Source organism: Salpingoeca rosetta (genome assembly GCF_000188695.1).
Source record: "Salpingoeca rosetta unplaced genomic scaffold supercont1.6, whole genome shotgun sequence".
NCBI lineage: Eukaryota > Choanoflagellata > Craspedida > Salpingoecidae > Salpingoeca > Salpingoeca rosetta.
The window spans coordinates 1,180,046-1,198,050 of NW_004754928.1; the positions used below are offsets into that span (position 1 = coordinate 1,180,046).

An 18,005-nucleotide genomic window follows, 5' to 3' on the forward strand; every position below is an offset into this window, starting at 1 on the left:
CGAACAAGAGCACAGATGGCGTCCACATGCGTCGCAAGCAAGCGACAGAGCGAGCAACAGAGCGAGCAAGCGTTGGTGGCTGGCTTGTTGCGGCAGTGTGGAGTGTGTGCGACAACACAATAACTGTTGTGGTGTATTGTGTATTGTTGTGTTGTTTTATCTTTTTCTTTGTGCTGCAGGGCGGGAAAGTGCTTCCAAATCGGGTGGCAGGTGTTGCCAGAAACGCAAGGATTTTCCTTCTCTGTCAACATGGCAAGCAAAAGAAGGAAGCAAACAGCGCGGTGCGTTTTGTCAATGTGAGCGCCACTGTTGATAACAAGAAGCAAAGGACAGAAAGCAAAAGGACAGAAAACAAGCAAGCACACTGCGTGGATGGTTTGGTTTGTGGATGCGATCACAAAGAACGCCTTCCTCGCGTTCACGCAAGCCAGCCAGCAAGCAGCTCGTCGTCGTTGTGGTACAACAAGAGGGACAGCTGCTGTGCGTGTATTATTGATCTGTTGCACAAGCAGTGGCAGCCACTCCACGATGCAGTGGGCAATGGAACCGTGCTCTTTGTGTCGCACACATGGCGGTTCAAGAAGATGACACACGTGCTGGACGTGTTCAGCTTGCTGCTGCTTTGAGAGTTTGCACATGAAGAAGGAGCAGGCAGGCAAAGGCAACAAACAGCAAGTGTGTTTGTGTGTGTGTTTTTGTGTGTGTGTGTGTGTGTGTGTGTGTGTGTGTGTGTGTGTGTGTGTGTGTGTGTGTGTGTGTGCGTAGAAAGACAGCGTGTATGCAATACACTCTACTCACTCCACTGACTGCTCCCACCCACCACAACCTTCCAATCCGACCTGACCACCTTTCACACCACCCTGCTGCTACCATATCAGGAAGCGTCTGCCACAAGAACTACCCCCCTCCCCGACTCTCATGCAAGCACCTGCTCGACGCTCGACCTCCATGCGCACACAATGTAAGCCGGCTGCAGTCACGTCCCTGTTCATCACTTTTATTCCTCCTCCTCGATCACACGCATGCACACACTCATGCACTCGCACACAAACGCACACATGGGACATTGCTGCCACCACCCGCAGTCAAACAGCATGGGCGACCGCAGGAGAGCAGACTGGGGATGAGCGTGGCTGAAGTGGGCGAGGAAGAGGACAAGGAGCTCGTGCACGAAGCAGAGGATATGGCAGAGAGGGTACATCCATCCACACCACACGCGACAGCGCCACCATAATGAACGCGGCACCACTCCTGCAACTACTATTTGGGAGCGGCATCACGCCCATTCCAACCAGCACTGCATGCACCTGTACATGGGCCAGCAGTGACACCGTCCCTGACGCATGCCATGGTGCCGACATTGTCAACAACACCAATCATCACAAGCACATTGCCACCGCTGCAGCGGGATTGCAGTGCAGCCGCCAAAATCTCGACCTCATCTGCAGCAACGGCAACGACAGCAACAACAGCTGTGATGGCAGCAGAAACAGCGGCAGCAGTAGGGCTTGTCCACCTTCCTTTCCTAACACGGTGCCGCCGTTACCTCATGTCTGCGGCGACGGCTACAGCGACAGCGCCACGGCCGTTCAGGGGCACCCTTCTGTCGCGGACTCCCTTGATGGCATCACCATCATCTTCATCGTCGTCTTCTTCACCCCATCACCGTCATCAACAACAACGACAGAAGCCGCAGCGGCGTCACCATCGGCAAACACTGCTGCACCACCAGTATCGCTCTCGGCGTATGCAGCGCTTGCAGACAGGGAGCTGGGGACGGACGAGATTCGCATGCTCGGCTGTTCGTGATGGGGTGCACCAAATGACTGTGTGCTGGCGGTTCGCAGCAAAGAATAGCGCGTCGTATCATTTGTTGTTGTGGCGTGTTCAGCGCATGCTCGATGGCACGGCGATCTGTCCACCCGTCTTTGCGTGAGAACAGTCAGCTGAGTTCGTGTTGTTTATTGTGGTATTTTGAACGGGTCGTGAGCTCCTGCTCAAGGCGTTTCAGCAAGCATGCAGTCGATGACACAGACGAGTACAACAGTTCAGCTCAACAACCTTCGACCGCACCGCCAACTCCACAACCACACCACACTACGAGATGGGAGCATGAAACAGTCAATGGTACATAACTACACATCACAGGCATCGACCCGAACGGCCTCTCTGATTGTGTTGTTGACACGAGAGGTATTCCATCAGTCCTCGGCACCACCATTGTCCAAGGCCACGCTCACCGCAAAGATTGCGATTGTTGCTGTGATGCCATCGGCCAATGTCGCAAAGAACTCCGTGCGAGCCTCTCGACAAGTCACCAGATCCTCGATGTAGTCAGCGTCCATCTTGCTGGGGTATTGATGTACGTCCGGGCACTCCGGGAACGCAACTCTCAGCACGACGCTCCATGCGACCGTGAATGTAATGACAACACAACACAGGATAACCCAACACGCCAGCAGCCATCCCGATCTGATGAGACTGTGGCCCCTTCGATGTTGGATGAGGGATAACATGATGGCCATAACCACTCCCAGAATTCCAAAGTTTGTGCTCAAGGCGGACAGCGATCGGCTTCGTGTGGCGAGGCAGTGCGCGTAGTTCTTGTATGCCTCACTCTACTCCATCGTGTCGTTGGTATTTTCGAGTTTGATGTCTGAACAGGTGCCGGGACTGCCATATGTGAGCAGCAATGCTGTCAGGACAATGAAAAGGATCAATCCAAGGACTCCAAGAACACCTTTGATGATGACTTTGCCCTTCCCAGCTCGAAGGAAAAAGTTCTTGAGTGTGGCCTGAAGGAGAACAAGAACACGCAAGCACGTGGGCGAATGAAGGAATAAGGTGTGAGATGGCCAAGCAAACAAACTGGCGCGCTGGTCACCGAGATGACGTGCAAGGCTACAAGAGGCACAAGAGCGAAACGGCACTACCGTTGAGGTTGCTCGCACCAGGATCTTTTCACGTAGCCAGACTGATTTGGCTTTGGCAAAGTGCCCGTCTGTGCGGTGGATGATCTTTGTCACTTCTGATGATGGAGGGTATCCAGGTGGTGGTCGGACAATGAACGGCACGTCGGCCAAGTACGAGTACACGTGGATGGTCTTCTGCAGTTCCGCCGCTACCGCCAACAGACGCACGGCTTCCATGCATGGATTGCTGGTGCCCTTGAACACCCTCAAAGCCCTGATGTCGCCAACGTCGACGATTCTGTTGTGGTTCCGCTCAATCCAGCTGTCCAGGGCTGGGCCAGCCACACCAAACAGTGAACCCACATCTTTCGACTCACCCACTTCATACAGCCCATGCCTCAGAAGCAGATTGTCCAAGATGTTGCTGCCGCCTCCTTGTGGTGCAGGGCGCTTGTGCACCTCTGCATACAAGTCCACCCAAGGTCGTGGCGAAGCAAGTTGGTGAGCACACATTGCTGCTTGCTGTTGTTCTTCGTTGTTTCTGGCTGGCGTGAAGTGGCGGGCGAGGGAGAGAGAGGTGAGTTGGGGAAGGGTTCGTTGAAAGGTTGAATGACAAATGGTTTGGCGAGACACTGTGGGAGGGCGTGTCTCACTACTCTTCCAAAGTGCAAAACAATTCTGTTTGCATTTGCTTGCTGGCAAGCAAGATAAGAACGGTTGAGTCAGTCAGGTCTTCACGACACCCGACTTGTTGACTTGAACCAACGACCAAGCATAGATTGACAGAACGAGTGTGTGATAGATGTTTGCTTGCTTTGCTGGTGGATGATGTGATTTCTCTTCGGCACACGTCACAGCGTCACGGTGGAGAGGCCAGAGGTTGGCGTGTGGCAGCAAGCATTGAAAGGGAATCGAAAAAGGGCGGGTCTGTAGGACATGCGCTGTCACCCACAGACACGTGCAACTAATTTGAGCACGCTACCACACTAGCGGAGTGGTGTGGTGCGATTGGCTCATTGTGCAGGAAGAGCAGATCTAAGGGGAGGAAGACATGAACCGCACTACCCCATACACATGTTAACTCCCATCTACACCTCCGTCTTCTTCCGCCCCCCCCCACAACAACAAAGCACACATCCACTCAACACCCTGCATCCACCACAAGGACGTCCTTCGAACTACTTGGCAGGCCATAGATGAGGCCGTTGTTGTTAGCAAGCACACCATCATACCACTTGTTGGTGCCAGCGTCCACAGCAAATGGTTCCAACAAGTTGGTTGTGTTGGTGCGTGGGTCCACGATGAGCACGCTTGACTCCATGGCGGGAATGCCAACGATGTTTCCATTTGGCGCCAGCAACCCTCCACGCCACTTGCCGTGCTCAGATGAAAGGCCGGCGATGGAGGTCGTGTCTGTGGTGTTGGTGGCCGGGTCAATGACAAGCACCGATGTACTCTTGAAAGGGATGCCGTAGATGAGGCCATTTCTCGCACGCACGGTACCCTGCCACTTGTCGTCGCCTTCGAGCCCCGCGATGGAGGTGGTGTCGGTCGTGTTGGTGGCTGGGTCGATGATGAGCACGGATTGGGGGTCGCGTGGAACGGAGTAGATGAGGCCGTTGTCCGCCTGCGCCCCGCCATACCACTGGCAGCAACCACTTGCAAACCCAGCCATGGTTGTGGTGTCAGTTGTCTTCATGGCCGGGTCCACAATCAACACAGATGAGGAACGCCACGGGATGCCATAGATCAAGCCGTTGTCAGCAGCCACCACGCCGCTGATCCACTGACCAGTGCCAGCAGGGAGCCCGCTCAAAGTGATATTGTCCACGCTGTTGCTCATGGGGTCGATGATCAGAACGGACTCGGCATCGTATGGGAAGGCGTATATGAGGCCATCGTGTGCCAGCACGCCACCGCCCCATTTGCGCGCGTCTGGGGCCAAGCCAGGGATGGTCGTTGTGTCGGCGACATTGGTCGTCGGGTCGATGATGAGCACAGAAGCAGAGCGGTGTGGGATGCCGTAGATGAGGCCGTTGTTTGCCAGCACGCCACCAAGCCAGTCGGCGTCTCCTGTGCCGACGTTCGCCAGGGTGGTCATGTCTGTTGACGGCGGAAACCGGCGACAGAGGGCTTCCTGTTGCTGTTCATGCCGCTGCTGCAGCTCATCGTTGACACCCACCTGCTCCTCCAACATGCTGGCCTGTTGCTGCACCAACTTGAACATCTTTCCGACGTCCACGCCATTGACAAAGACGGGCTCCTTCTCTGGATCGCTTGTGTTGATGTGCAGTGCACCTTCCTTATCCTCCTCCAATACCACCTCCCCGCACACGCGTGCAACGACGACCAGCACCAGCAACAGCAGGAGGGGTTGGAAGCGGGCAGCCATCATCATCATTATGACTGTGAACGGCGAGCTGGTGATGGCAGGCTTGTTGCTTGTTGCTTTTGCTTGCTTGCTTGCTGGCTGGATGCCTGCTTCTTTGCTTGCTGTTGTGCTGAGTGTGGGTGTGGAGAAGTGATGGAAATCGTACATCAGCCTTCTGCACAGACAGCAGGAAGCAGTGAAGCAGAGAAGAAGGCGTTTGGCTGTGCTGTGTTTGTGCTTGTTCTTTTGTTTGTGCTTGGTGCGTTCACACCAGACCATCTACCCCCCTTCATCTTCCCATGACCTCGGTCCTCGCAGAGAGAACGAGGTCACTCATGTGTCTCCCTCTGTCTCCCCCTCCTCTCACAGTCCTACAGTCATGAGGCGATGTCCTTCCTCTTTCGCTTGCCTTACACTCAGCACACTCAATGCCCTCCTTGCGCTGCTGTGCATACAACACCACCATCCCCAACCACAACAACGACAACAGCAGCAGCAACAACAATACGCTGTTCGCACATGCAGCGGTGATTGAGGAGGACGAGTGGGGCACCCTGTACATCAACACCACCACAGCCAGCAACAGCAACAATAATGTCAAGCACCAACCTCGTGTGCTGGTGAATGGGGTCGATGTGGAGCAAATGCAAAGTCAGCTGCGGGAACCCGCTCGCCTCGCAGACACGTTGCAGCTTGTGCTGGCTGCTGTGGCAAGCGAGAAGAATGTCATGGCCAGTACCTTGCTGCAGGCAGCAAACCCTGGCGTGGCTGTGTCCATTGATCAAGCTGGAAACATCGACGTGGAAGGACAAGGTCTCACATCATTCTCGTTTGGGGTCATGCAAGCCATCGATGGCGACGTGAACTTGTCCAGGAACGACCTCACTTTCATCGACTTTGGCCTGCTCTCAAGCGTCGGCGGAGACATGTCGTTGCACAACAACGACCTGACTCTGTTGGATCTCAAACGCATCACCCGCGTGGGTGGCTATATCCATGCCGACAGCAACGGGCCGGTTGACATCGACTTTGGCGCACTGACGATGGTGGGCGGCTTCCTCAGCCTCCGATACAACGTCCTCACGTCGGTCGACTTTGGCAACATCGTCAGCGTGGGCGGGAATATGTACATTGCCCGCAACCCCGCCCTCTCTTCTTTTCAGTTTGGCCAGATCACCAATGTGGACGGCGACGTTCTTCTCTTCCAAACCAGCATCACCTCTGTGAATTGCACTGGTGTCACCATATCTGGATGCATGTGTGTGGATGCAGGGGTTGAGCTCACAAACTGCCCCTCAACATGCACGGGCGAACACTGCTCGTGTTCATAAGTGGCGCGTGTGTGTATGTGTGTGGGTGACTAATGTAAAGTAAGGTCTTGCTGTGTACTGTGCAGGAGATGAAGGAGCAAGTAAAGCGGAGAAGGTGAAAAGCCGAGTAACAACAATCAAGCAAGGGGAGAAGAGACAGACACAAGGAAGAGAGAGAACCATCCCTTAGTACTCCTTCACCGACACTGAAGTTCAGGCTGTATGTCGTGGTGCACGAGCCTTGTGGAGATCAAAGAAAAATCGAACAAAAGTATCAGACATGAATCTGTGTTCAAGGGCAGAAGGGTTGTGGTTCCAACACACCAAAGGAGTTGGCCGCTGCAGGGTCAATTAACAGCCTGGATGAATGGTAAGGACTGAAGTTGCGTCAAGAGGCACCCCATACACAAGGCCATTCGGTCCAACAACGCCATTGTCCCAGCGTTCACCACTCGATTCAGGGTCTGTGATGGCGATCATGCTTGAAGTGTCCACCTTCGTGTCAACGATGAGGACGGTAGCTACATCGTGTGGGAAGCAAAACATCAGGCCATTGTTGGAGAGGACGCCGCCACTCCATTTGCCTGATTCTCCACCAAGCTCGGTGATGCTTGTTGTGTCTGCGGTGTTCGTGGCGGGGTCAATGATGAGGACTGCTGGTGAGTTGTGCGGAACTCCATAGATCTTGCCGTTATCCGCAAGCACACCACCAAACCACTTGTATTCATTTGGACCAAGGCTTGCAATCGTCGTTGTGTCTGTGGTGTTTGTGGATGGATCAATGATAAGAACTGCGGGAGAGTGAGATGGAATGGCGTAAATCTTGCCATTGCTCGCGAGTGTTCCACCACGCCACTTGCGTGTGCCGACCGCAATATTTGCCAGAGTTGACGTGTCCGTAGAGTTTGTGGTGGGGTCAAGGATGAGAACATTCTGAGAGTTATGAGGAATGCCATAGATTTTGCCATTGTTGGCAAGGACGCCTTCGTTCCATTTGGCTGCATCGGGTCCCAAATTTGCGATTGTCGTTGTATCTGCTGTGTTGGTGGCGGGATCCAGGATGAGAACCATCGAAGCATCCGACGGTATTCCGAAAATGAAACCGTTATCAGCAAGCACACCGCCCACCCATTTTCCACCAACGTCCGTGAGACCAGTGATGGAGGTGACGTCAACCGTCTTTGTAATGGGGTCAAGGATCAGCACCGAAGATGAATGGGATGGTATGCCATACACAAGGCCGTTGTTGGCAAGCACACCACCTCGCCACTTATTAATGCCAAATCCTACATTCACATCCAAGTTGATTGTTGGATTCCTGTTGTTGACGCAGCAGCACGAGCGTTCAAAATACTCAAGACGTCTTTGCATTGTTGTCACAGAGGCCTCAACCCTTTGGTTCTGCTGCCCCAGCAACTCAAACATCAAACTCACATCAATGCCATTCACGAACACAGGTTGTCCGTTTGAAGCACTCAAGTGAAGCGCTCCAAGCTCATCAACAGCGAGCCGGCCCTTTCCACCACACGCCACTCGAGCTACAACCAAGAGCAACAGCGCAACAATCATTCTCATTCGAAGTCAGGGGGGAAGTAAATGCAGTGTCAAAGAAGCTTGCGGCAGTCACATTGCATGGTGTTCCACACACCGTGCGTCATCACATCACGCGTTTCTGTGAACCACGCCCCTTTCTTCAAACGGGAATTTCCGGAGCCGCGTTCGCCACACCCCTTTGGCGCAGCACTTTTCGTTTGCGACATCCAGCAAGCCCCACCCCTTCAGCACACGTCATTTCGTTTTGTTCTGCCCTCGACTGTTGCCACTACTGCTATCGGCGCAATGCCTGTTGTCAAACTGCACCCGAAACGAACTTATGGCGCCCACGAAAGCACGAAATGGCGGAGCGACCTGTGCTCCGCCCTGTGTCGATGGAACCAGCCTACAACGAGTTTGTGGTGAACAACAAGGAGAGTGCAACCGACGCCATCGAAGAAAGGAGGCATGGGATTCTTCAGGTCCTTAAGGACACGTTCGACGCTGTGAAGGGGCAGATGCAGGCGTTTTTGGACGCAGTGCACGAGGAGCAAGAGCGCAATCAAGGCAGTGAGTTTGAGGACCATGTGAGGCAGCAATACAGCGACGACGATGCTGACAGTGTTCAAGAGGTGGACGTACACGGTTAGTCCATGGCCCCACTCATTGCAACCTAGTGAGTAAATCCTGTACTTGCGTTTGCAGCGGTGTCGTTTCTCACACTGTCGTTGGGATGTGATTGTGAGCAGGCCTCGAGTCAGACCTTGAAGATTTCCCAAGTCTTGACAACGCGCAGAACGCGGGGGACGTGAGAGCCCCCATCGCTGACGTGCGCAACATCATCAAGGCGTTCAAGAAGCATCGTGCTGACTTCGAAGTGGAAGCATGTGCCATCGATGATTTAATGCTTCTTCTGTTCCATGTTAGTTTTCTCGCATGTGTGGAAGGGATGTGATAGAAAGATGGTAACCTTGCGATCATTTACCGTGCCAGGACACCTTTGGCGAGCTTCAAGACTTGTACCCGCTTGAAGCTGATCTCGACTTTGACGGGCTTCGCATCGACGTTGAAAATGCCGCAGAAGACCTTGTGGAAGGAGCCGATGCATTCGCTGCTCACCACGACCATGCTGAGGCAGCACCTGGTGTCGGTGCGCAGGAGTATGGCGAAGCATGTGCCACCGCGTTCCTGCAATGGATTGAAAATTCTGCCCGCGAGGCCTTGAGCATTACACTGCTTGACAAGTTGGAGGAGCTGCTCAACACGGACGAGCCACTGTGGCCACTGTATGTGGTGACGGCAGGCAAGCTTGATGACGGGAAGAAAAGGATCATGTATGTGGGAAAGAGCACAAACTACTTGAACCGCTTCAAGGGTGGGCACACTGCTTTCTGCAAGCTGCTGCACCCAGACTTCTCTGGCGAGACGCATCGTCCATTCGAAGTTACTCTGTTTGACGTCACAGTGAATGATCAAAGGTTGGTTCTACACCGGCCACAACAGATGCACGCGTGTCGTATTGCATGGTGAGTTCGTTCGCTCACCCTTGCAACAAATGTTCTCGTATGCAGCTTGACAGGTCTCGACAATTCTGCGGACCTCCTGACCTGTGTGGAGCAGAGCACGATCTGGCGTTTTCGGTCTCCTTTGAACAGCGCAGATCAGGGTCGCGAGAACCTCAAACTCGAGAAAGCCGACAATGCGGAGCTTGCGAAGACGCTTACCATCGAGTTGGATAACGTCAGTGATGAAAAAACCATTTCGATGCAAAGTCCGCAACGAACACATGGTGACCTTCAGGCCAAACTTGCACCTTGATATCACATCTGTGCACACGCTCAAACCCACCTGCACTGATTTGCGTACTGACCTAAACCCTCTGTTCTTGGTTCCCGTACGTTGACGTGACTTCACGACACGATTCGTTTCCTCACCGTGCGTTGTCGCATGTTCACTGTTTTTCGTGGGGGACGATAAACCATGATGCCGTTTCTGTCAGATGATGTGACATCAACCTGGCCCCATCAAGGATGGCGGATGAAAGGAAAGGCAAGAAGAACGAAAACAGGGAGACACTAAGAGTTCACCACACACGCACAGTTGATGCCACGCTGTCCGGCACCTCCTCAGATCCGGCAAAGCGCCATGTGCAGCATCGATGCTGGATACTGGCATGTTGCTGTTGCAAAGCGTTGTCACTTGCCAGTCGTACCACAGCTGCTTGTCCACAAACGCGTGGTGCAGGAAGAATGGCGGATCATGCGATGAATCACGCGGCGAATCACGTGGCGAATCATGCGGCGAAGAATACGTTGCCATCCGTCCCGCCTGCCCACAAACACGTGCATGCCCTCGTGGAGCAGCTGCAACGTGTGCGAGGATGCCACCAATGCAACGTCCGCAAACGCCCGCATCGCCTCTGCGCGATGAAGAGGAGTGAGTGACAGTGCACTGTGTTGCCGTCTGTCGGCGCCGCCAACGATCCACACACAGGCGACGGCTACTCTTGCCTGGCAGCACATAGCGCGTCAATCGTCCAGTTTCAGCTTCGGATAGCCACGTTGCAGTTGCTGCTCTCCTCTCGCAGCGTCAGCGCAAAGGTGCGTGTTGGTGAACTGCGAGTCACATGTTGCTCTGCGCCAGCGTTTGCGTGCAGCAAAGATCGTCACGCATGCACGCATCGAGCACGATGTGTATGAGCGCGAGAGAGCTGCTGAGTTGAGTTGGCTGTGGATGGTGGTGTCATTCAAAAGCACTCGCGCTGCAAAACAGGAATGGGATGGTCGCAGGAAGGCGCACGCACAGTGAACGTGAGATGGCTGCACTGCACAGTTCAGTAGTGTGTACGCATGTCTGAGAGAAAGCATGGTGACAAGAGAAAGGGTAACAAAACATGCTGCATGTCGATCTCACATGGTCTCATGGTGGTTACTGCCAAGCCAGTGCAGCGCGAAGAAAGGTTGCCGTCCATGATGATAACGATGAAGGAAAGGGAAGTGAGGTGTGGCCGTGCACGGAGTGCAGGAAAGAGGTGTCGTGACACTGCGCAGTTGTCTTCACGGTTGCTGCTGTTCTGCTGTCAGCATGCATCCTTGTTTGTGCCACTGCCAGTGGCTGTCATCATTCGGAAGTAAACGATGAGGTGGAAGAAGGAGGCAGCACACATTCGGAAGCACGCCGTCGTTGGCTGTCTGTGCGGGTGATGGCGGCCATGATGATGGGAGCAGCTGCTGATGCGGTGTGCAGTGTGGAAGCGACAGTGCTGTTGTTGATCCACAACCAAACCAAGCCAACGTGCGCGACAGTACAAAGCACAACAAAACAAAACCCACACCTTGTTTTCTCTGTATTCTGCACCCTTGCCAAATCCACTTGCGCGTGTTGCCAAAAGTGCCAGGTTATTCCTTCTCTTGCAAAGCAAATCATCGCAGGGCAATTAAATTAGGAAGGAAAGTGTTTGCGCAGAAGGAAACACAGCCAGCAAAACTGGGAATCCTTTCCTTCCCTGGTGTATTGTTTTGTTTTGTTTTTCTCGTGTGTTTTCTTTTTCTTCCACTTCCTTCCTTCACTGTCCTTCCTTTGGTGTCAACATGCCGCGACCTCCTCCTCCTCCTCCTCCTCCTCCTCTCCCATGTGCTGCTGCTGTTGCTGCTGTTGTTCGCCCTCATCATCGCTGGGCGCTGTGCTTGCAGTTGCCACCACTGTTGCTGTTGTTGTTGTTGGCAGGCTAGTCGGTGACTCGTGTCCATGGCATCACGGCTGCTTGAAGGATGCTGTGAGTGTGAGTGTGTGTGTGTGTGTGTGTGTGAGTGAGTGAGTGTGTGTGTGTGTGTGTTCTCGCCTTGTCCGCTCCGGTTGTGGTGCTCTTGTTATCCTTGCGTTTTGGTTCTTTGCCACGATGTGCCATCTGCTCTGTTCACGATCGCACTTGCAGCTGCCACTGACTCACACCACCCCATTTCCACATCTCCACCTCTCCACGTCTGATTCCCAACACCAAGGACCGCACGCTGTCCCCCTCCGTGGACACAACATTGAAGCACCTTGCAACAACGCTCAAAGAGCATCGCGTGCTGTTCGCCACTGGACAGTTGCGTCCACGAAACACTTCTTCCACCATGATTGATCTGTCATCGATCCAACGCATGATGAACGCCAGGCCTTTGGATGCAACAGCAACGGTATTGAAGAGGGAAATGGGGGAAATCAACACCCATCAAAGGCAGCCCATCTCAACCAGACACGGCATGCACTGCCCTCCTCAAGAGCGCACAACCGCACCCCTCATGCACACGCGTGCGACGCGCTGGTAGCGACGAACAACCCTGCAAAGCATTATTGATGGCTCGTGCGCTGGAGCCTTGGAGCTAGCGCCAATGGTGTACTGTTCCTCACGGTTTCTGGACACGAAGCAGTCAACAGCACAACTGACACGAGTACTTTGCAAGCGGCGTCAATGACAGTGAGGCACTTGTCTTTGCAAGGGCACGTTGAAGCAGAGATACTTCAGTGGATTGTCAACAATGGCAACTGGACCTCGTGCACGACGGTGCGCATCACTGGTGTGCAGTTCCCAGCGTTTCATTTGAGCGTGCTCAACGATTTTCCCATCCTGGATGAGGTGGCTGTTCAAGACAACACACTACTCCAGGAAGTTGACAAAGAGGGGTTCAAACATGCAGCACAGCTGTTTGCGCTTCGTTTGCGAAACAACTCCCTTGCATCAGTTCCAAAGGTTGCACTGATGACGTCCCTGGTCGAGCTTGATTTGGACCGCAACAAAATTCCGCGTATCCAAGCAGATGCATTCGAGAAACTCACAGCCCTGGATGAGCTCTTTCTCCACTCCAACAGCATCAGCAAGGCAACATTCCCACTGGCGCGTTTCATTCACTGAAGCACTTGACATGGCTGGAGCTGGGCGCAAACCCGATTCGGCAGCTAGACGCACACGTGTTTGCTGGCCTAACGCAGCTGCACACATTGCATGTGGGTGGCACCCTCCTGACCTCCCTGCCACCCACCATCTTTCAGACAAACCGCCGATTGAATGACGTCGTTCTCGAAGGGAACCTCCTCACGTCCCTCCCAGACTTTATCTTTGCTGGGCTAACTTCTCTACGCCACCTGTCCTTAAACAACAACCACCTGACATCACTGCAGCCAACTCTGTTTCGAGATTTAGTCTCCCTGAGCGACTTGAGCCTGAGAGACAACCAATTGACAGCATTGCCTGACCGGCTCCTTGATTCATGCTACCGCTTAAAATGGCTGTTCTGTCACAACAACCGCCTCAGTGTGCTAGCCCCCGACCTATTCGCGCACACGCCCAACTTGCGGGAGGTCACTTTCGAAAACAATCGCCTTCGTCACGTTGACGGGCTGTTTGACACAGAGTTTCCACGCCTCGAGCGCATTGACATGGCGGCGAACAAGCTGACCCGGTTTCTCATTCCCAACCCATGGCCTTCCCTGCACACCCTCGTCCTGGGCGACAATCCCATGCAATACATGCCAGACATGACGAAAGCGCCTGCACTTCGTGTGCTGCGCATGCAGAACCACGATGTCAAAAGGATCGATCTCACACCGCTTCTGACTCTTCCAAATCTGACAACTGTCGAGCTGGACGCAGCGCATGATGACGACAAAACGAGCAGAGCAGTGTTCGAGGCCACCAACTTGACACCTTCTCCACACCTGCGCACCCTCAGCTTGCAACACGTGGACGTGAGTGAGGTGCTTGGCTACCTGCTGCAACTGCCACTTCAGCTTCGAGTGATTGGACTGGGATGGCCCGGCGTCGACAACCGCACTTTGCCATTGGAAATGGTATGCAATGTACTGGCAGACGAGGTGGACGTGTTTCGCCTCGTCAACACACGGCACACGAGGTTGCATCTCTGTACGAACAAAACCTTCCAAACTGTTCAGATCCAACGCAACAAGCACCTCAAGTTGGTCATCGTCCCCAGCGCGCTGAGAGAGCTGAACGCGTCCGATTGCACGCAGTTAACTCAGATTGACGCGCCGTTCATCGATGTGTTGGACATCAGCAACACACGCATTCAGCCCAGCACTGCCTTGTGCACGCGGTGGGGCCGCCGTGTTTTCTTTGCGCGGAACCTGAGGGCCGAGAGCAACTTCAACTCGGTGTCTGCTCCGGCTACCATTTCCACATGCCTGTTTCTCCTTGATGTGGTTGATCTCTCGGGGAACAAGTGGCTGCATGACCCAGCCGAAGTCAACCGAATCGTGGGACACGAGATCGCCCTATCCGAATCAAATCTCCGCCGCAACGGACGAGTTTTTCCTCGCAGGCCTCGAGCGCCAGTGCTACAACTGCAAGACGCTCCCATCGATTGCGCGCTTCACCTCTCGAGCGGAGACTTTGATCTTTTCGATAACACGATCCCTGGGCTAGTTGGTTCAGTCACTGAGATTGTGTACTCCTTTCATTGCCAGTGCTCACAAGGGCATGAGATGCGACGCGGGCGGTGCGAACCAATTGAGCTCGACATTGTGCCGGCTGTGCTGGGGACGATCGCTGGCGTGCTTGCACTGCAAGCGTTGCTGTTCCTCGGGTACCGCACGTACAAGAGGCAAAGGCGTTTACAAGCAGACAACGCGCTTAAGGACCAATTGCTGGTGGAGATGGACGAAGAGGTGATGGCGCTGAAGAAAGCGTGGGAGATTGGATACGATGAGCTGAAAATGATTAAGCGGGTGGCTGCGGGTGCATTTGGCGTGGTGTTCATGGCAGAGTGGGACACGGTGACGGTGGCCGTCAAGGTGCTGCAGCAAGCCGTCATGGCATTTGGTGAGAGCACGGTGTTGGAATTTGAGAAGGAGGTGGAGTTCCTGCAGCGGACACGGCATCCGCACGTGGTGCGGTTCTTTGGTGCGGGGACAGATCCCAACGGCAGCCCGTTCCTGGTGCTGGAGTTTGTTGCTCTGGGGTCCCTTAAAGATTTGTTGGAGAAGGACGTGGAGCAAGTGTTAACGGAGGTGGAGCAAGGGAAGCAAAGCGGGGAAAACAGTGTGGAGGAGGGTGTGACAGCATCAGAGATCGTGGGTGAGGAATTGACGTTGGTGAGCACAGGAATCGACAGAAGCGTTGAGACGATGACTGTGTGGGAGTTGAAACTGCGCCTGCTTCGCGACGTCGCCAGTGGTATGGCCTTTATCCACAGCCTCGACCAGATGCACCGGTGAGTATGTGTGTGTGTGTGTGTGTGTGCGTGTCTGCAGGCATGTGCTTCTTGCTCACCCCTTCATCTCCACTCACCCATCCACCATCCACTTTACAGGGACTTGAAGAGCGGCAACGTGCTGGTATCATCGTCGCTGCGTGCCAAGATTACGGACTTTGGGTCCATTCGCCAGTGCTTCACGCGTGACAGAAATCAGCAGCAAAGGACACGCCTGTCCTCAAGCCATGATGATGATGATCCGCAGTACAGCCAGCAGGCTGTACTGCAAACGATGACGAGCATGACGCTGACGGCTGGGGTGGGGACGCCACTGTACATGGCACCAGAGGCACTGACGGGCGACAAGTACAGCTTCGAGGCAGACGTGTTCAGCTTTGGCGTGCTGATGTGGGAGGTGGCGACACAGCGACCACCTGATCTGATCGAGCAGGAGAAGGGGAGTGGGTATCGAGGCCCGATCCTCGCCACCATCAGCAACCTGATGGCAGATGGAAAGCGGCTCAAGTTTGAAGACAGCGAACAACATGGTGAGTTGTGTGTGTGTGTGTGTGTGTGTGTGTGTGTGCATGTGTGCTCGTTTAGATTGCGTGACCACGCGTCCATCTCTCTCTCTCTCTCTGTCTCTGTCTCACACAAACACACACACACACATGCACACGCCTTTCAGCCATCCCCGAGTGGCTCCAGTCGCTGACGTACAAATGCATGGCGCAGAGCCCGCGTGAACGACCATCGTTTGGAGAACTCAAGGACCACCACTTTGCTTGATTGCACGTGTGTGTGTATGCATGCGCACTCGCTTGCTCGTTTTGTGTACGTATGAGTGAATGTGTCGTCAACATGCATGTATTGCGGGGTTTGGAACGACGCAAAGTGCAAGCAATAAACCAACACCAACGCAAAGACAAACCAACACAACGCCATCAACTGCAAGTCATGTCACAATTCATTCTACGATGGTCGGCAACGCCGTTCTGCACGTGCTGTGCTGCATCTCCTTCTTCAGCGCATGCAGCACACCCTGCCACTGCACGCTGCAGCCAACACTTGAAAGAAGCGTCGCACACCCATCCCCCTCCTCCTCCTCCTGCATCAGTCACGCCGCAGCTGCAACTCAATGTCTGCGCAGTCCGACGTGAGCGCAATCAGCAGGTTCAGCACCATTGATATGCAGGACGCGCAGCAGCCAGCACCACCACTGTAGTCGCCGTCAAAGGTATCCACAGGTCAAGGTCCGCCAGCAGCAGCAGCAGCAGCATGTTGTTGAACACGAGCAGCAAGGCCGTTGGCCGACAACGTGTTGTCGTTGTGCAGCAGCAACCGGAACGACGTCCACCCGGCCACAATGCTGATGCCGAGGGCGAGCAGAGCAGGAAGTGGCGCATGTCGAAGCAGATGGGCCAGGATCATGCGCTGGCTGGAACGGGTGTAGGTGGTACAGCAGTGGAAAGGAACGTGTGTGCGTGCTGGGAAGAGTGCATGTTGGGAAGGGTGCGTGCTGGGAAGAGTACGTGCCACGCACCACAAACACCAACACCACATTCGTCGCTTCCAAACAGCCGTGACTGCCGCACCTCCTGCACCATGTCCACAACCAGCCAGCACACCCAGCACCAGTATGATCACCACCGACTTGTTGTCGTCGGCTGCACCCAGCAGCAGCTGTACCACGTCCTTGCCACTGACGAGGGCGACGGTGAGCATGTACCACGCCACTGCAGACGCGAACAACGAAGCTGCCTAACAGCTCCGCATCGCCCGTAGACCGTCATTCACAAACCCAGCTGCACGCGTCAGTGGCACCACGCGCGCCCCAGGGTCCTCAAGCTTGGCCAGCTCACCAGACAACTTCAGCCGGTTGTGCCAAAACGTACTGCTGCTCATCTCGCTGATGAATGTCCTGTCTGCCCTGGTGAGACAATCATGCCCGCTGGTGGTGGTTGTACTGCTTGTCGGCGGTGGAGGTCGCAAGCTCAAGCTCGCTTGTAAACGTGCACACAAGCAGGATGACGTCTGCCACGAGTGTGTGCGTCAGGGGCGACGCGCAGTGACCAGGGCTTCCCTGCCAGGGCTTGTCATCGCTAGGGTTGAAGAAGGCTCTGGCGAACTCACACACCTTGTCCACGATGAACTGCTCTGTGCTGCAGTCGAGCCAGGACACGCTGGTGGTGCTGAAGATGGCGCGGAGTGCGGACGCGTGGCGGGCCTTGCTGGCCGTAAACGACAACAGAGACAGCGGCGTGTCTGTCTCGGCATCCTGGACGGCAGTGCTCACGGTGACAGGGAACATGCGCACGGCTCGCTGCAGCTTAGCAACACTGCTCAAGTCAATTGAACGGGAGGTGATGGGGAGCTCGGGCACAGCCTCGGCGTGGTGGGTAACAAGGGCAACGGCTCCAGGCATCGTGTCTTGGGTGAAACTAGATGGCCAGCAGGGCAAATTGTGACGGCCGTGGTGTTGACCTTGTTGAAGCTGAGCACACAATACGCAGCCGGCACCGCGAAGCTCGGCCACACGGGAGAACCTGCTTGGCGTCGCGTGTTGATGCGGCTGATTCAAAGCTGGCACTGGCCGGCGTGGTGCTGTGTGAGAGCTGCCATCCTCGCGTGCTCCACAGCACAATGGCAACACTTGTCATGTTTCACTGCTCCAGGGTGTGCGTGG

At 54.6% G+C, this 18,005-nt stretch overlaps 10 protein-coding genes across 10 annotated transcripts; 4 read left to right on the plus strand and 6 right to left on the minus strand.

Moving 5' to 3' along the window:
• Positions 1-1,233: 1,233 nt before the first annotated feature.
• PTSG_02825 (uncharacterized protein) lies at positions 1,234-1,809 on the plus strand (the record flags this gene model as incomplete). The annotated part of the gene is made up of 1 exon (XM_004996277.1): positions 1,234-1,809. One exon carries the CDS (start codon positions 1,234-1,236, stop codon positions 1,807-1,809), a length of 576 nt encoding a protein of 191 aa, XP_004996334.1.
• A 392-nt stretch (positions 1,810-2,201) lies between these two features.
• PTSG_02826 (uncharacterized protein) lies at positions 2,202-5,313 on the minus strand (the record flags this gene model as incomplete). The annotated part of the gene is made up of 5 exons (XM_004996278.1): positions 2,202-2,490; positions 2,623-2,795; positions 2,952-3,373; positions 3,900-3,947; positions 4,095-5,313. 5 exons carry the CDS (start codon positions 5,311-5,313, stop codon positions 2,202-2,204), a joined length of 2,151 nt encoding a protein of 716 aa, XP_004996335.1.
• A 398-nt stretch (positions 5,314-5,711) lies between these two features.
• On the plus strand, positions 5,712-6,614 carry PTSG_02827 (uncharacterized protein; the record flags this gene model as incomplete). Its single annotated transcript, XM_004996279.1, has 1 exon — positions 5,712-6,614. One exon carries the CDS (start codon positions 5,712-5,714, stop codon positions 6,612-6,614), a length of 903 nt encoding a protein of 300 aa, XP_004996336.1.
• Positions 6,615-6,791: 177 nt separating this feature from the next.
• On the minus strand, positions 6,792-8,162 carry PTSG_02828 (uncharacterized protein; the record flags this gene model as incomplete). The annotated part of the gene is made up of 1 exon (XM_004996280.1): positions 6,792-8,162. The coding sequence occupies one exon, from the start codon at positions 8,160-8,162 to the stop codon at positions 6,945-6,947; it is 1,218 nt and encodes a 405-aa protein (XP_004996337.1). The 3' UTR covers positions 6,792-6,944.
• A 326-nt stretch (positions 8,163-8,488) lies between these two features.
• On the plus strand, positions 8,489-9,944 carry PTSG_02829 (uncharacterized protein; the record flags this gene model as incomplete). The annotated part of the gene is made up of 4 exons (XM_004996281.1): positions 8,489-8,771; positions 8,873-9,003; positions 9,120-9,604; positions 9,698-9,944. 4 exons carry the CDS (start codon positions 8,489-8,491, stop codon positions 9,942-9,944), a joined length of 1,146 nt encoding a protein of 381 aa, XP_004996338.1.
• Positions 9,945-10,036: 92 nt separating this feature from the next.
• PTSG_11927 (uncharacterized protein) lies at positions 10,037-10,445 on the minus strand (the record flags this gene model as incomplete). The annotated part of the gene is made up of 2 exons (XM_004996282.1): positions 10,037-10,118; positions 10,249-10,445. 2 exons carry the CDS (start codon positions 10,443-10,445, stop codon positions 10,037-10,039), a joined length of 279 nt encoding a protein of 92 aa, XP_004996339.1.
• Positions 10,446-11,054: 609 nt separating this feature from the next.
• PTSG_02830 (uncharacterized protein) lies at positions 11,055-12,246 on the minus strand (the record flags this gene model as incomplete). The annotated part of the gene is made up of 4 exons (XM_004996283.1): positions 11,055-11,240; positions 11,461-11,535; positions 11,727-11,864; positions 12,136-12,246. The coding sequence occupies 4 exons, from the start codon at positions 12,244-12,246 to the stop codon at positions 11,055-11,057; spliced, it is 510 nt and encodes a 169-aa protein (XP_004996340.1).
• A 47-nt stretch (positions 12,247-12,293) lies between these two features.
• PTSG_02831 (TKL protein kinase) lies at positions 12,294-16,108 on the plus strand (the record flags this gene model as incomplete). Its single annotated transcript, XM_004996284.1, has 5 exons — positions 12,294-12,307; positions 12,486-12,861; positions 12,981-15,337; positions 15,437-15,867; positions 16,008-16,108. 5 exons carry the CDS (start codon positions 12,294-12,296, stop codon positions 16,106-16,108), a joined length of 3,279 nt encoding a protein of 1,092 aa, XP_004996341.1.
• Positions 16,109-16,432: 324 nt separating this feature from the next.
• PTSG_02832 (uncharacterized protein) lies at positions 16,433-17,224 on the minus strand (the record flags this gene model as incomplete). Its single annotated transcript, XM_004996285.1, has 4 exons — positions 16,433-16,538; positions 16,635-16,757; positions 16,974-17,055; positions 17,107-17,224. 4 exons carry the CDS (start codon positions 17,222-17,224, stop codon positions 16,433-16,435), a joined length of 429 nt encoding a protein of 142 aa, XP_004996342.1.
• Positions 17,225-17,261: 37 nt separating this feature from the next.
• PTSG_11928 (uncharacterized protein) lies at positions 17,262-17,984 on the minus strand (the record flags this gene model as incomplete). The annotated part of the gene is made up of 2 exons (XM_004996286.1): positions 17,804-17,984; positions 17,262-17,760 (listed from the first exon to the last, which is right to left on the minus strand). The coding sequence occupies exons 1-2, from the start codon at positions 17,977-17,979 to the stop codon at positions 17,262-17,264; spliced, it is 675 nt and encodes a 224-aa protein (XP_004996343.1). The 5' UTR covers positions 17,980-17,984.
• Between the last annotated feature and the right edge of the window lie 21 nt (positions 17,985-18,005).